Here is a 16,813-nt window from a genome sequence, read left to right on the forward strand (position 1 = left end):
CAAGACCCTGGGTTCTAATCCCAACACTGCAATAAACAAATAAACCAGGTGTGGTGGTGAATGCCTTTAATCCCAGTACTAGAAGGCAGAGGCGGGGAATCACTGTAAATTCAAGGCCAGCCTGGTCTATATAACAAGTTCCAGGACAGCCAGCACTACATAGTGAGACCTAGTCTGGAAAATAACAATAAAGAAATAAAAGAATATTTAACGACTAGCCCAGCCTCCTAGGCCAAGGTTACTAATTATGTATGTATCGACTGGCACTTTATGGTCATTTTTTCCTTTATCTATTTGTTTGTCTAAGATCCCGTCTCACATAGCCCAGGCTGGCCTCCACCTCGCTACTGGCTTGAAGCTGACCTTTGAACTCCTAATCCTTATGCCTTCCTATCCTAAAACACACCATCCAGCCTAGGCCACTCTTTTGATATGATAGCAAGGAGCTAGGAGCTTAGAGACTGAATTCACTTCACACCTTCTACTTTTTTCGTCGGATCAGTGTATGTCTTGGAGCCTTATTCATAGAGCTGATGTCTGTGTTCAGGAGAAGTGGGGCGGGGCCTGGCCAAAGCCTCGTGCAGGGCGGGGCGAGTCCTTGTGTAGGGCAGGACATGGGGCGGGGCCTGGGTGGGGCGGGACCGATCGAGTCCTGAGCGGGTGTTAGCGACGCTGGCAGTTGCAGTGGAGCCGCTGCAGTTTGCCCAAGCCATGCCGGCGGCGCGCGTGGAGTACATCGCGCCCTGGTGGGTCGTATGGCTGCACAGCGTCCCGCACCTCGGCCTGCGCCTGCAGCGGGTGGACAGCACCTTTAGCCCCGGCGACGAGACATACCAGGAGGTAAGCCCGTGCGTCGCAGATCCCGAGCCACCGAGAGGGACCCTCAGAGTAGGAGCCAGAGCTGGCCCCCGCGCGCCCAAGTTCCCACTCCGTCCTCTCTTGCCTCCCAGCCCGCGCTCTCCGCGTCTCTCAGACCCCCTCGGTTCTCTCCGGGGTCCCTTCACCGGGACGCTCGTCCTAGCTGGGAACCTTTGGGTTCGTAAAGCTGGAGAGGTTGTAGTGGAGAACGCTGGGGAGGGAGAGAAAGGACGCGGAGGCTGCGCGGAGGGGGTGGGGGGGTGAGCCGTCCGTCCGGAGACTTACGGTGGGGGTGGGGCATCTTAGTAGGGGTGACTGACGGTACGTGGGTGTGCGGGGGTGCTCCGAAGTTCCCCTCCTAAGACTGACTCCAGCACCAGACGTTTTCTCTTTCGGTCCTGATGGCCTGAGAGAAGTTTAGGCAGGAACTGACTTGAATCTCCGGAGTCCTCAGCGCTCCATTTCCCAGCCCCAGCCGGTAGGGTAGGAGCCGGGAGCCGCTGCCAGTACCTCTGCCTTGGCACCGTCTCAAAGGCTGCGGGGCTGAAATAAGTGGCGTGGGTGACTAACCTCTTGGACGCCAAAATCCACAGCTGTTTGAGTCAGGGAAGGGAGGAAGGTGGTTTCAGATCAACCCCCTCTTGTACCATGTCCTGCAACTGTCCTGGCGTCCCTACACCTTCTAGGTCCTGGAATCCGGAGGTCTTGGTTCCCGGGCCGTCTACCCTCCTCATTCTTATACTTCTGAATTGTCCCTGGGCCTTTCCCTTGCGGGTTTGGTGGTCATGTCCAGGCTTCTGACCTCCCTTCCTGACCCAGCTACACACAGTCCCTCAGCCCATCTCAGCCTCGGTCACCCAGCACGGCCTCTGCCGCCCTGGCTTAGTCAGTCCCCTCTGCCAGGTCAAAGATTCAGGAGCTGGGGCAACCTAGGAAGAGGCCCATTAGTGTTAGTTCAGAGTTCTGTGCCCATATCGGACTTTGACCTTTTCCTGCAGTGGCAAGGCACCAGTCCTTATCTCTGTAGTGGTGCGCTGAGCAGGGTTTTTCTAGACTGCCCACGAGTGGCCTCTTGTCTTCTCCACCTGTCCTCATTCTGAGACCAGGGGCTCCTGATCCCTGCGCTGTGCACTGCCCAAGAGCCAGTGCCACGGAGTCTAATTATAACTTGCAGTGGCCCTGCTGTTTGCAGGCTTGGGCAGTCACTCCCTGTTCTTCGGGGGCAATAGGACCCCTTGGTGCTGCTGGCGGGGGTCATTGTCACTCCCAGGCACTATAGCACTAACTTCTCTGGACTGCACCCCCACCCCGGTCTTGTCTGGCCCTGGAAGGAAGGCTTGTTCCCTGAGGACCGGTGGCTACCGGCCAGCTCCAGGGAGTCTTCCTTCAGCAAGTGCTTGAAAAGGGACGATATGGTTTCCCAACAGCTGTGCTGGGGGTGTGCAGAGATCTCGGATCCTGTGCTCTGGGTTCCAATCATATTGTCTCCCCTCTTCTGGAAAAACAAAACTAGCCCCTCAGCTGGGTCAAGGAGACCTGGCTGGCAGAGGGATGGGATGGGGGCAGCCTCTCATTCCCACAGCCTGAGCCTGACTCCACCCACCCCAGTCTATGGATAGATGGCAGCTGTGTGGTGCTGGAGAGTCCCACTCACAGTCCCTGCCTTTAGGGTCCTGACCCCCGAACCCTTTGTTCTGTCTCTTTCCCATGACCACTGTACCTACCCCGTCCCTGCTTGCATCCTGGTTCAGCTACGCGTGGAAGCTCTGGGAGGTGAATGTGGTGGAAGTCTGGCATGGGGTGTTATTTAAGGCCGCTCCTGTTTTGTCAAGTTCCCTTGTTGTCTGACCATGGGTCTCTTTTCTACTGAGCGCTGGAGTTGGGCAGCCAGTTCAGTTGATTCACATGTAGCCTGGGTGCCTCCTGTCCTAAGTCAGCTTGGTCCTCAGGAAACTGAATTTGAGGCTGAGTGTTGTGCTAGGGCCTGGGTGACATGATAACCAGGATAGCAGTGGCGGAGGCAGCTCTGAAGCCAGCGTAGTTTGAGGCAGGGGATTGCCAATCCACTGGCTGAGGCAGATTCTCATTCTATGGCTGTGTGACCACAGGCAGATGGGACTTCTTCCCCTCATCGGCAGGCACTCCGTGAGTTATTCTACTGAGTGTTCGCAGAATAGGCATTTACATAGGACATAACAGGACCCAATGGTGCAATCATTAGACAAATGGCCTTGAGGTGACGGGTGCCTAAGGGCGGTGCCCTGTAAAATAGAGAGGGAGAGAGCTCAAGAGCCTGAGCAGGGGAGACTGAGAAAAAAGTGCCAGTGAAAGTCACAAATAATGTAGGCTTTAAGGGTCAGCCTGTGCTTGTGTGTGTGAGTGCATACACACTCATACACGTACACACGTGTAGGTGGGCTGGAAATCGGCAGCTAAGCTCCAGGAATGACTGCCGTGTGCTTGGGACCTAAAAAGCACAGCAAGGCTTAGAAGAGCAGATGCTGAGAAGCTGGCAGCCTGGTAACCCCATGTGGTGGTCTAGAACTTCCTGAGTGCTATGTTTACAGGTGTGTGTCCCCCATTCCCTGTTTATGGGGTGCCAGGGAATGGAACCTGGGGTTTTCTGGTGGACAAGCACTCTACCAACTGAGCTACATCCCCATTCACCCCTCCTCTCTGTCTTATTTGTTTACTTATTTATTTTTGAGGCAAGGTCTCCCCGTGGAGTTGAGGCTAGTTTCCAACTGGTAATCTATCCTCCTTTGAGCCCTAAAATCTAGAATTGCTGCTGTGTGTCTGGCTTCTGCCTGGGGTCTGCGGGCACAGTGGAAGTTTCTAGTTTCCTGATAGTTGGTTCTCCCCATCCTCTCCCCATTGAACTTGAGCCTGAGTCCTCAGGAAGACTCTATATCCCCAGCCATTTGCGGGAAGTGGCATTGGGCCCAGCAAAGGCAAGCAGGGCAGTGGCCTAGGAATTCTGCCGGCTCTGTGTGAGTATCAGAGAGCAGCCTAGATCCCCACCCCAGATCTCATCCCGTTTGACAGGAGAGCACGCCTGGAAGCTGGAGATGATGCCTGATTCAAGAACTAGCAAAAAGGCCCAAGAGTTCCCGGTGGGAAGCTGGTGCCCAGTGGCATAGTCCCTGCTTAAGAAGGAGACCCCAGCTGGCTAGATGCTCAGTGGACAGTGCTAGGGACAGTTAGAAAGTCACAGAATTCCCTCCCCATCTGGTGTTGTCACCCTCGTCTTCCACTTAGGGGAGGCCAGACCCTGATGACGTCATGTCCATAGTACTTCCTGTTGGCACTGAGGACAGCACACCCATCCAGGCCTTCTGCAGGCTGTGTGTTAGAAGGCATGGGAGGTGTTCATTGTCGTGGTTTGGCTTGGATTTTCCCGAGTCTCAGTTCACACAGTGAGAGGTTGTGTGTGTAGCTCGGCTGCGAGTGCTTGCCTAGCCTGCATTAAACCCTGAGTTCCATCCCCAGCACCCCATAAGACTGGCTGTGGTGGCAGTCTTATGGAATCCTAGCACTTGGGAGGCAGAGGCCAGTGGATCTTTGTGAGTTCTAGACCAGCCTAATCTACATAGTGAATTCCAGGACAGCCAGGGCTGTAGAGAAACTGTGTCTAAAAAAGAAAAACAATAACAATAAATAAAATAAACACAAACAAGAAGTCACTCGGCTTCATAAAGAGTTGGAGGCCAGCCTGGGCTAGACTCTGTCTTTTTGCCCCAACTGAGTGCATTGAGGACAGAGTATGGAATTCAGGGTGAACAACAGGATGCCCTGGCTCAGCTGGAGGCAGATCTGAGGAGGAAAAAGCAGGCTTTAGAGCCCTGCCCCTTGGGAGAAGAGCCAAGGTTAGGATGAGGAAGCTCGTTCATTCCATCTGAACTTGGAGTCATGATCATCAGGCAGTCACGCCAGTTCCCCAACGGGTTAACCCTTCCCAGGCTTCGAAGTGGTGCTCTCCCTATAGAGCATGAGGAGAGGCCACCTGCCTCCACAAGAGGGCTGGCACACCACTGAAGTTGTCATCCGTACTCCCTTGTGGCCGCTGCTGTCCCCCTAGCCTGAGTACCAGGATGGTGCTAACTACAAATGATAAACCAGAAATAATCGAGGGAGCTTTGATGACAGAGAGACTGAGTCTGGGCATGGTGCTGGGACAGGCAATAGTGGGAGTGGGGCAGAAGGAGGCACCGTGTGATGTGGAGACAAGCCTTTCTAAGCTCTGGCTGTTGCTGGAGGGTGAAAGCAGAATTATCCTCCCCTCTTTGATTCTTCCTCCCATCCCTTCCCATCCCATCTTATCCCATCGGTGCACTAGTTAGAAGCAGAGACATAATGGCCTGTTAGAGGAGCAGGTGACACAAGTTGGCTAGAGTTCCCTCTGTCTCCCCCAGCCGCCTCTCTTTTCTTCATACCTTCCTTCCCCTTTCTGTTCCCTTGGCTCTTGACCCACTGACAACCCAACTTCCAGCTCTAAACCTTTAGTTGCCCCAGGTTCTTGGAGTCAGCAGCTAACAAGCCACCGCCCCACCTACATGTGGCCTTCCTACTCAGGGTCTTCTTGCACTGGCCTGTGTTATCAGTGACCTGATTGAGACTAACTGCTTGGCCTGGAGAGGGCCAAGACCCAGGGTTGTCTAGGAGACCTAAGCTGCAGGATTTCAGGGGGGTCACAGAAAATCTAGGCTCACAATTTCTAGGAATCAGATATCTGGAATCCAGCTACGGAGCAGATTTGTAGAGACTGGAAAGACAATCATCATTTCCCTCCTGGGTGGGGACACCTGGTAGAGTCAATGGTTCCTTCTGCTTAGAGTGAACACAGAGGAGACCCTCCTGGGAGTGAAGGTAGCTGGGGTATTGTTATTAGCCTGACAGCACAAGTCATTGTTGAAAATACATTCAGGGGCTGGTGAAATGGCTTGGAGGATAAAGGCACTTGCCACCAAGCCTGATGACCTGAATTCAATACCCTACCCGGGACCCACATTGATACCCTAAAGTTGTCCTCTGACCCCCACACTAGAGCCATGGCCTTCCTACTCAGGGCCTTCTTGCACTGGCTTGTGTTATCAGTGACCTAATGAGCCTAACTGTCTGGCCTGGAGAGGACTGAGACCCAGGGTTGTCCCCCTCATACAGGGTTCCTCGCTGTGCTTGGATGTAGGCTGGGGACCAGCAAACCTCCTTCCTGACTTCCCTCCATAGTTCTGGGGCTACCAGGATGGCTGTGTGTCACCGTTCACAGCCTTTTACGTAGGAGCTGGGGTCCAAACTCAAGTCCTCCTGATTGGCAGCGAGGATTCTTACCACCAACCCATCTCCACAGCCCTCAGCATGTACGTAGCGCATCGTCCTGGGGCCAGGTGTGGTGGTGCATGCCCAGCACTAACATGACCCTTGTCACGTGTGCCCTTGGCCACCTGGGGCACCGCTGCATCTGCCTCCATCTCCACTGCCTGCCCCAGGTGATCATCTCTGACTGCACCGCACATAAATTCAACCTGTCACTGCTACTCTGTTGCCCCGCCCTTCATGTTAGACATACACATTTTACGTATGTGCTGCTGCCCACGCATGTAGTGTTCCACTGTATGACTACCGCACACGCCATGTGCTGTCTCCAGTGTTTGGTGACTGCTGCTAGACTGAGAACTTTTTTTTTTTTTTTTTTTTTTTTTTTTTTTGTATGTGGCTCTTGGGGGTGGGGGTTTCCACACACACCCTCCTTTCCTTGAAGTAGAACGGCTAGGTCACAGTGTATACGGAAGCCCGGTGGCTTACAAATTGTCAGGGGGGCTGGGGGAAGATAGCCGCTTCTTAGCAGTGGGATTCCAGGGGCTATGAGAAAAGCGTGGGGCTTATTTTTAGGTTTTGGAAACAGGATCTCATTCTGAGGTCCAGGCTGGCCTGAGCTTCTTGACTGCTAGGATTACGGGCACAGATGTGTGCTTCCACGCCCGGCCACAGAGCGTCATTTCTAGAGCTGGCTGTGGTGGGACACACCTACCATCCAGCACTTACAGGAGAGAAATACCAAGAGTGCAAGGAGAACCTGGGCTGCAGAGTGAGCTCAAGGGCACTGTGGAGACCCCCCCCCCCAAAAAAAAAAGTTAAATTTAAAAAGCCAACAGTGGCATTTGTACCCACAAGGCTCTGTGTGTTGGACCCCGAAGAGTCAGTTTAAAGGAAAAGAGAAGCTACTGGGGGAAAAAAGTTAATTTCTGTTGGCATTAATCTGTTGCTCCTACACCTGAAAACACTTGAGTGAGTGACAGTTGGCACAGGGTGTCCGGTTCTTTGGGATTTTATTGCTGTCATTTAGCCTAGTTGGATTTTCTATTGCTGTGAAGAGACACCATGACCATTTCAGCTCTTATAAAGGAAAACATTCAGTTGGGGCTGGCTTAAAGTTCAGAGGTTTAGTCCATTATCACTGTGGCCAGAAGCATGGCGGCATGCAGGCAAACAAGGTGCTGGAGAGTTCTGCATCTGCATCAGCGGGCAGCAGGAAGAGCTCAGGGTTTGCAAAGGAAGCTATCATCCGTTGGGAGGCCTGGGTGTCCCCTCTAGGGGAGATTACAGGTGTGCACCACCATGCCCAGTTATGCAGTGTTCGGGGTGGAGACCCGGCCTTCCAGCTTGCCAGGCAAGCACTCTGCCTGCTGTGCCACTGTCCTCAGTTCCTGCCAGCCCTCACTGTGACAGGCTTGGCCCAGCGTGGGCTCCACAGAGGCATCAGAGGCCAGCGTGCGGTATGGTGACTTTGTGTAGAGAGTCTCTACAGCCCTCCTTCCCTCCTCTGCCTTCCAGGAAGGTGGGCAGTGACTTCTCATGGGACAGGAGCTTCTCGAGGCCATTCTAAGGGGCAGGTATGCTACCGGGTGGTCCAGGCCCCATGCCTTAGCGCAAAGACTGTGGAAGATGCTGTGCACTGAGCTGCTGCCCTATTTCCACCTCCCTGGAGGAGGGAGGATGAGTTCCTTCCCACTCTTAAGTGTTGCCCAGGTGGAAGTGGTGGCCACATGCTGAGTGAAATGAGACTTCTCACTTGTCCTCCCCAGGCTTAGCATCAGGACAGCCCAAGTCAGGGCTCCTATGGGCTGCCTGCATCCTCACAGGGGATCAGGCAGTTTACCTAGTCTGCAGCCACCAGCCTTTTGCACTGCAGGTCACCTCCCCACGCTTGGTGTCCTGCAGCCTTCTGCCCTGATGACTGCTACCCCACACACACAGCCTCCCTGACAAAAGCTCTAGGGAGAGCCACCCCCAACTGGGACACTGGGGACTCTGGATGAGGGCATTGCTGAGGCCACATGGGAAGCCAGGAGGCTGTCAGCTCAGGAGCCTGACTTAGAGCCAGGTCCAGCCCTGGCTGTCGGCCACTGATCCTGGGGCCATCTGGTGTCCATCTGGCCAAATAAAGGGATTGGAAGATGCTGTGGAGGGGGACACCTAGGCCTCCTGACAGACAAAACGGCTTATTTTGAAAACCCTGGCCTACTAGGCGGGCTCAAAGAGCCCCGCACATCCCCTCAACATTTCAGCCTTCCTGCTACCACTGGCATGGGGGTCAGCTGTCCCTGACAGGATACAGCAAGAAGGACACCAAGAATTATCTATTCTGGCACCTTTCTATCCACCCTCTTGCACAGAGCTGCCTTCTAAGGATTCTGGGTAGCCCCAGCACCTGGAATAGGCACCTTCCATTTGGTATAGCAAGACTGGTCTGGCAAGGTGGGGCCTAGGTATGGTAGCACCTGTCATCCTTCCTGGCCCTAGCTTAGTATCGCTTGGTACCTGAGGTGTGTCCTGCCTAGACTCTGCCTCTTTCCCATCCTTATGGCCATAGCACTAGTCGTCCACAGCCCTGTTTGCAGCTGGCTGTTCTTTCTTGTTCTCCCGAGTGGCTCAGGGCTCATCATCAGGCCTGGCCTGGACTACATCTTCATCCGGAAACCTGGGCTTAGCCGTGCTTAGCTGTGTTAGTGATTTTCGTCATTGCTATGACAAAATTCCTGACGAAAGAAGCTTAAATAAGGAAGGGTTTATTTCAGCTTATGGTTTGACGGGACATCCTTCCTGGCGGCGTGCATGTGAAGCCGCTGGTCGCATCACACCCACCGTCAGGAAGCGAAGAGAGAACGGAGTGTTAGTTACTAAGGGCTTCCCTTTTGTATTCAGGCTGGAACCCCAGCCCATCGGACAGTCCCTCCCATATTTCCAGTGGATCTTTCCAACTCTATAAAACTAATATAGAAACACACCACACACACACATTCACACACACACATTTGTCTCCCAGCAGATTCTAGGTCCTAATGAGCTTTGATAATGGGAATCTTCACAACAGCTGTCCCCCTCCACCACCTCTACCCCTCCTCATCACCAAGCCTTCCATTGCCTAGCTTGTCCATTTCTCCACCGTCCCCACCCTGGCACCCACAAATGTAGGGCAGGCCGTTTAGAGGGCCGGGCATAAGGATACTGTACAGCTCCTAGGACTCCCTGCTCTCCTGCTGAGCCAGAAGCTGACACACAGCCCGCCCCTCTTACAGTCGCTGCTCTTCCTGGGGGTGCTGGCTGCCATTGGCCTGGGCCTGAACCTCATCTTCCTCGCCGTTTACCTGGTGTGCGCATGCTGCTGCCGGCGGGACCACTCGGCGCAGAGCAAGCAGCCCAACTCCTTCTGCGTCACCTGGACGGCGGTGGTCGCTGGACTCATCTGCTGGTGAGTGTCCCATGCACAAGGCCACACGGTTTCAACTCAGCTTACAAGGGGGCGGGTGGGGAGGGGGGCACACAACAGGCACAAAACTAGCCTCCCCCCTCCCCAAGTCCGAGCAAGCTAACACTTGAATGAACAAACCTGCCTCCCACGGTGAATACTGTCCGTTTTGTGGCCAAGCATGGAGTGTCAGTCCCTAGTGTGGTGATGGGGGTCCGCTTAGCGGCCCCACACCCTCCTACCATACCAGGACCAGGTCTGACAGCCACATGGGTCCCTCCCTGAGCTGACCAGGTGGACAGTGGGCATTTCTTTTCTTGGCACCCCCACCCCCTTCCACTGCCACCCTGGGTCTGCCAGACCAGAAGTTAGCCCCAATCACTTCCATGGTCTCCTGAGAGCAGGAGCTTTGTGTGCCCATAGATAGATCTCCTCCTGTGCGCTCTGACTGAGGAGTGAAGGTTCCCCGAACTGTGTGAGAGCCGGAGCTGCTGCCCCTCGACACCCAGCACCTGGCCCATGAGCATGCTGGCTCTGTGTGCAGGAGCTGGTGTATTTTTCTCATTTCCGTATCTGTAGGAGTTTTTCCTAAAGTGAAGCGTCCCTTGAGTTACTGAAGGGTGTGGCCACCCTCTAGGCTGAATCCCTAGCTGCTTGTCAGAAGATGGATCCTGGGTTCCAGTCTGCAGTAGAGTCAACTAACTCTTGGACATTTTTTTTCTTTTCTTTTTTTGGTTTTTTGAGACAGGGTTTCTCTGTGTAGCCCTGGCTATCCTGGAACTCACTCTGTAGACCAGGCTGGCCTTGAACTCAAAGATCCTCCTGCCTCTGCCTCTCCGGAGTACGGAGGTTAAAGGTATGTGCCACCACTGCCCAGCTTATATTTTTCTATTACAATGTATTCGTTCATTGTGTCTCAGCCTTTGGCCAAGATGGAATGCGGTGGCATGTTCGTGACCGCATCATGCTGGGAGTGTGGGGCTTCACTAAGGCCGAAAGAGAGGCCATCCTCAAAGCAGCAGATGAGGACTGACAACTGTTGACGTTCAGGGCTGCAGCCAGAGTGGGGAGAAAGCATTCCCGCCCAGATAGGAAGGGTCAAAGAGTGGTCTAACTCCCAGACGCCCAGGAAGAACTGGATTGATAAAACCCTCTACCTGGTGCAGGGCATTACGGGATAGTCAGGGCAAGGTAGGACTCAAAGACATACAGCACCCATGCTTGCTAACATGCCTTGATCCCGGGATCCTCAGAGACCTGCAGGTGCTCCTAGGTTTTCAGTAGGGCTACTGCCAGATAAGCATATTGTCAGATACAAACTTCATTAGATTAAAATGCATTCAATGCTGGTTAATCCAGCATCCAAGTAGAACCACCAAAGCTGGGCAGTGGTTGCACATACTTTAGTCCCAAAGCTTGGGAGGCAGAGGCAGTCAGATCTCTTAAGTTCCAGGCCAGCCTGGTCTACAGAGCAAGTTCCAGGACAGCCATGGCTGTTACACAGAGGAACCCTGTCTTGGAAAAAACAAAACAAAATAAAACGAACAAATGAACAAACAAATGAATGAACAAAAAGAGCACTGGCTCCTCTTCCAGAGGACCTAAGTTTGTTTCTCGGCTCCCACAAGGTGGCTCACAACCTGCTGTGTGTAACTGCAGTTATCACGGTGTCCTTAACACCTTCTTCAGGCCTCCACAGGCACCAGGCACACATGGCGCAGAGCCACACACTCAGGCAAAACGCCCCTACGTATGAAATCAGTGCTGAAAAAAGAAAAGCAGAAAAAGAGAGTTTTCAGAATAGTTACCCAAACGGGGTGCAATGGCACATGCCTGTGATCCAAGCACTCAAGGAGGCAGAGGCAGGCCCGTCTCTGTGAGTCCAGGACAGCCTGGTTACACAGAGAAACCCTGTCTCAAAAAAAACAAATAAGCAAAAAAGAATAGTTGAAAAAAGGAGAAAGAAGAGGAGGAAAAACTCAAAACAGAAGGAAGGGGTCATGTGGAAGAATTCTACAACTGGTTCTAGGCAAGAGGACATCAGCAATTAAAAAAGAACAAAAGCAATGGCCATTTTCCCCGCCTAGACAGGGTTTCTCTATGTAGCCCTGGCTGTCCTGGAAATTACTCTGTAGACCAGGCTGGCCTGAAACTTAGAGAGATCTTCTTGCCTCTGCCTCCCTAGTGCTGGGATTAAAGGCGTGTGCCACCACCACCACCACCACCTAGCTGCCTTCTTTGTTTTTCAGTTTATTTTTTAAGCATACTTTTCCCACATGGATGTCTTCCTGCGTACTTGACACTCCGCAATACTGTGGAGAAAGGAGGACAGAGCAACAGTGCAACGATGGGTTGGACTATTGAATGTAAACAGTACTGACTGCAGTCAGCTGTGGTGGTGCATACCTTTAATCCCAGCACTCAGGAGGCAGAGCTCTGTGTGTTCAAGGCCAGCCTCATCCACTAGTCCAGTTCCAGTTCCAGGACAGCTAAGCTACAACTGTGTCAAGGAAGGAAGGAAGGAAGGACATCAGTTTGTGTGTGTGTGTGTGTGTGTGTGTGTGTGTGTGTGTGTGTGTGCGCGCCCCACAATTACCTTTTGCCAAGTTAGAGTTACAGGAGGCTGCTTGATTGGTCCTGTGATCCCTGGAGAGGTGGACCACATAGAATATGAGGGATGAAAGAGTTAAGATTGCAAATGATTGATCCAGGCTGGCCGGTTGGATTCAAGCCAATCATGAAATTTCACACAGATGGATTTCAGATTTGGCTTTTGGTTAAAAATCAATAGGAAAGAGGAGAGACTGAACTCGACAGCTCCTGAGCAGAAAGTTCTGGGAGGGGCTGTTTGCTGACCATGATGTCGGTGAGGGCACAAGGCCCTCAGACCAGTGGGGGGAGGGTCCTAGAGCATTATTAACACAGGCACACACCAGCTCCCCATACTCTGCTCAGTCCCAGCTGAAGAGTGACATTGGAAACCAGGCGTGGTGGCCCATGCTTGCAATCCCTGTGAGAGATAGAGACAGGGGATCAGGAGTTCAAGGTCATCCTCGAACTACACTCAGCTGGGGTGTATGTGTGAGGCCCAGCTGGGGATACATGAGACCCTGTCTCATATGTCTGTCTCAGAGAACAGAAGGCAGGAGGTGACAAAGGGGCCACTTTGAGAAAGGTGGACAGAGCAACCACAGCACAGGGAGGAAGGAAGGGAGGGAGGGAGGAAGAAAGGGAGGGAGGAAGGAAGGAAGGCTGACAGGTGCAGTTTGTGGCAGAATTGGAGACTTCCTCCAGCCACCCCAAAGCATGAACCAGGGCCCAGCAGGTTCTGGGTTAAGTGAGGCAGGCAGGCTTCAGCTCTGTAAGAAGGAACTTGCCAGAAGCTAAACCTTCATAGTAGGGGACTAGATTGGGGATATATAGGGAAGTCAGGGGATAGGGGAACCCCGAAATCCAGGGTTCTTGGCTATGTCAGGAGGAACTTGGAGGTTGATATTGAGTGTGTCAAATCAGAGGCTGCACCAAATCAGAACCCCCAGGCTTGTCTGCAGTTTTGTGCCTTTCAGAAGTCTGTACCAGCCAGGACAAGCAGGCTTCTGCTGGGCCGCTTTGGGTGGCCCTTAACCTTCACCCTTAGACAATGCCCCCTGATCCCAAGCCACAGGGTAAAGCTCCCAGGCTGAAGTCAAAAGCCCACATTGGGGCTGTTAGTAGTGGCTTTTATTCACAGTTCCCCAGACCTGGAACCAAGTAAAAGATCCTTCAGTAGCTGAAGGATCTTGGATATATTCGGACAATGGAATATTATGCAGAGCTGAAAGCAAGTGTCTTGTTGATCCATGAAAGACACTGGGGACCTTGAATGCCTGTCACTAAGGAAAAAAAAAAGGGAAAAGAAAGGAAAAAGCAAGTGAACGGAAGAGGCTTCGTGCTGTGACTATAGCTGTAGGACATTCTAGTAAAAGCCTTGGAGACTGTAAGGCCCGGGGTGGGAGGAGGGGCAGAGCACCGGGGAGTTTTAGGGCAGGGACAATACCCAACACTGTGTGTCCACCTGTAGAATTTCAGCCAAGAGTGACCCCTGTGCGCACTGTGGGCCTTGGATAGTTCCCATGTTTCCACTGGGCTACCCATTGGAGCAATGACTCTGCTTCGTAAAGGAGGCCATGACGGGGACTGTCCTCAAACAGAGGAATTCTGTACCTGCTCAGCTTTTCTGTGAACCTGGAACCACTCTAAAAACATTTTTTTTTACATCTATCTATGTTTATGTGTATGGATGGCTTGCCTGCATGCGCATGGGCAGCACATGCACACAGTGCCTTTGGAGACCAGAAGAGGGCGTCAGATCCTCCTGGAACTAGAGCTATAACAATTAGAGTGCTGGAAACTGAATGTGGGTCCTCCAGAAGAGCAGCCAGGGCTCATAACCGCTGAGCCATCTCTACAGCCCTAAAAGCAATTTGTTTGTTTGTTTGTTTGTTTGTTTTGATTATTCAAGGAAGGGTTTCTCTGAGTAACAACCCTGGATGGCTGTCCTGGAACTCACTTATGTAGACCAGGCTGGCCTCCAACTCACAGAGATCCACCTGCCTCTGCCTCCCAAGTGCTGGGACTAAAGGCGTGCACCACCACTGCCTGGCTATAGAAACATTTTTAAAAAGATAAATGCAAGGGCTGGGAATGTTCCCCAGTAGTAGATTGTCTGCCTACCATGCCTATAGCCCTAGGTTCAATCCTCAGTACAAAGAAGGAAAGGAAAGAAGGAAGATTGACGGTACTTTCTGGACTGGAGAACTAGATAAAGTGCTTACTGTTCAGACCTGAGGAATCCACCTGAGTTTGGATTCCCAGCACCCACGGAAGAGGCCCACACATCTGTAATCGCAGTGCTACAGATGGGGACCGGGACAGGCAAACAGCTGAGGCTCACTTGCTACCATAACCTTTGTTTGGGGTTCTGCTTGCAGTGCTGCGGTGGGTGTTGGTTTCTATGGAAACAGCGAGACAAACGACGGGGTGCACCAGCTGATCTACTCCCTGGACAACGCGAACCACACCTTCTCTGGAATTGACGAGCTGGTAAGGACTGTGGGCAGGTGGCTGGGCACAGACACAACCCATGAGATCAGCAAGGCCGGAACAAGGGTACCAGTCAGATCTCAGGAGCCCAGCTGCACCCTGCAGAGCTGTGTGATGGCTGCTGTGGGCCAGGCTGCTGCTGAGCAGTAGTCCTGCCAAAGGCAAAAGCAGTTTCTATGACCCAGGTCAAGAGAGGTTTCGGGGAAGCTCAAGCCCACGGGCCCCAGTTGGTTGAAGAACATCGGGACACTTCCCCACCCCCGAAGGAAACCTCGAACATGGGTTTGAAGCTATTTGTTGTTGCTGTTTTTAAAACAAGGGGTCTCCCCGTGTAGCCCTGACTAGCCTGGAGCCCACTGTGCAGAACAGCCTCACCTGGAACTTCCCGTGATGTCTTGCCTCTGCATACCCAGTGCTGGAAACACTGCCACCATAGCGTACCGGGCATGGGTTGTTTGCCTGTTTGAGGCTGGGTCTAACCTGGAACTCTGTTGGTCTGGTTCGTTTGCTTGTGTGTAGTGCGCTACTGTGCCTGGTGTAAGCGAGGGCCTGTCACTTGTGTACAGGTGTGCCCCACTGAGCCTGGTATATGCAGTGCTGGAGTTTGAACCCTGAGCGTGGTGCATGCTAGGTGACCGCCCTGCCAGTTGAGCTACATCCTTAGTTCTGAATGTGAACTTTCTTTTTTGTTTAATGTTAGCTCAAAGTATTTGGTACAAAGTTCTGATCCACAAATCAAAAGGGGAAACTAGGGACAAAAAAAAAAAAAAAAAAAAGTGATGGAAAAAAACTTCAGAAACAAGGGAACATACACACACACACACACACACACACACACACACACACACACACATACACACACATGCACGCACGCAAGCAAGCACACAAGCACAGTGGGAAGAGTCTTCATAAACCCATCTGTGTGTCTGGAGACTCTGGCCCATCACCCTGGCCCCTGCTTGCCTGCCACTCTTGCAGAGTGCCAATCTTCTTTCCTGCTGGTGTTCTATGTGGCTCCATGACAGCTCCTGTCCATGACAGGTGCCTGTCCTGGTTTACCTGAGGACTCTGGTGGAAAAGGCCAAATGCAGATTTTAGGAAAATTAGTTCGTGGACATCTGACTCTCTCTAAACCAGGTCCCTCCACAGTATCAAAAGGCACATTTGTGGCAACGGGCTTCACCACCAGCCCAGCCCTAACTAAAGGAATAGGTGACGGCCTGGCATCCTCCTAGGGAGGACTCAACCTCATCTGCCCCCTCCCCAGTGCTCCTTTAAGCTCCTCTACAGTTCTAATCCTTCCATCAGCCCTTGGGGGGCAGGGACAGAAAATCTCACCTTAAAGAGACAGGCTGTGCTGCTCCAGTTGTGTCCTGCCCAGTATTTCTGGGAGGTGGCCCCTGGGAGCGTATCCACTCTTACTCAGTTTGGTTCTGACGGGGATCGAGCCCCCAAGGACACCTTCTGCCTGTCCTTGGCACTGTACTGTCTCCCCCGTCTCCAGCCATCAGCCTCCTTCCAAGTGGGAGAGGCTTGCATGCTCAAAAGCTCCAGCGCTCTGACCTTCACTGCTGGGAAAATTCCATCCTTATCTCAGGGGAGGAACTTGCTGCTATCTGGGAACTTGTCTTAGGCTCCCAGCCCTCCAGAGGCAGGTTTGAGCACTTGGCTGTAAGTCCTGCTCTCTAGACCTTCTGTCACCCTGTCCCTGAAGACAGGCCCTTACCCTTTGGGTGTTACTGCAGTGTGGGACGTTTGTCCCGGGGCTTTGTGATGGTGCTGCCAGCTACAGAAGCTTCTGCCTCTCTTACTTAAGGGGATAATGAAGGCTCAAGGTGGGTGCCCAACAGTCTCAGGCCTGAGGACTCCAGGGAGATGTTAGATCCTTATAGCCCCTTCCCCCTCATCCAAGGGGTGGGGTCCAAATTGCAGGTAAATGGCTAGATGGCATCAGGTGAATTACCACCAGCAAAAGTGGTAAACTATAGCGTGCTCTCTCCCAGGAGGATTAAGATAATGGTGTCATTATAATAATTACTGCAATAACCATGAAGTAGAAGTGCTGGGGTTGTGGGAGGCTGTGGGTGGCAGAGTCAGGATGGAGACTCACCCCGCCAGCCGGGATGA

General features: G+C 52.7%; 1 protein-coding gene across 1 annotated transcript in view; it reads left to right on the plus strand.

Moving 5' to 3' along the window:
* The first annotated feature begins 663 nt into the window (after positions 1–663).
* Ttyh2 (tweety family member 2) overlaps positions 664–16,813 on the plus strand; it is a 41,822-nt gene continuing 25,672 nt past the window's right edge. Inside the window, exons 1-3 of the mRNA XM_055592115.1 lie at positions 664–840; positions 9,435–9,607; positions 14,575–14,686. Coding sequence (XP_055448090.1) covers positions 712–840; positions 9,435–9,607; positions 14,575–14,686 — 414 coding nt within the window. The 5' untranslated portion in view covers positions 664–711. The remainder of the gene's footprint in view (positions 841–9,434; positions 9,608–14,574; positions 14,687–16,813) is intronic.

This window comes from Psammomys obesus, unplaced genomic scaffold (assembly GCF_907164565.1).
Source record: "Psammomys obesus unplaced genomic scaffold, mPsaObe1.curated_primary_1811, whole genome shotgun sequence".
Classification (NCBI taxonomy): Eukaryota; Metazoa; Chordata; class Mammalia; order Rodentia; family Muridae; genus Psammomys; species Psammomys obesus.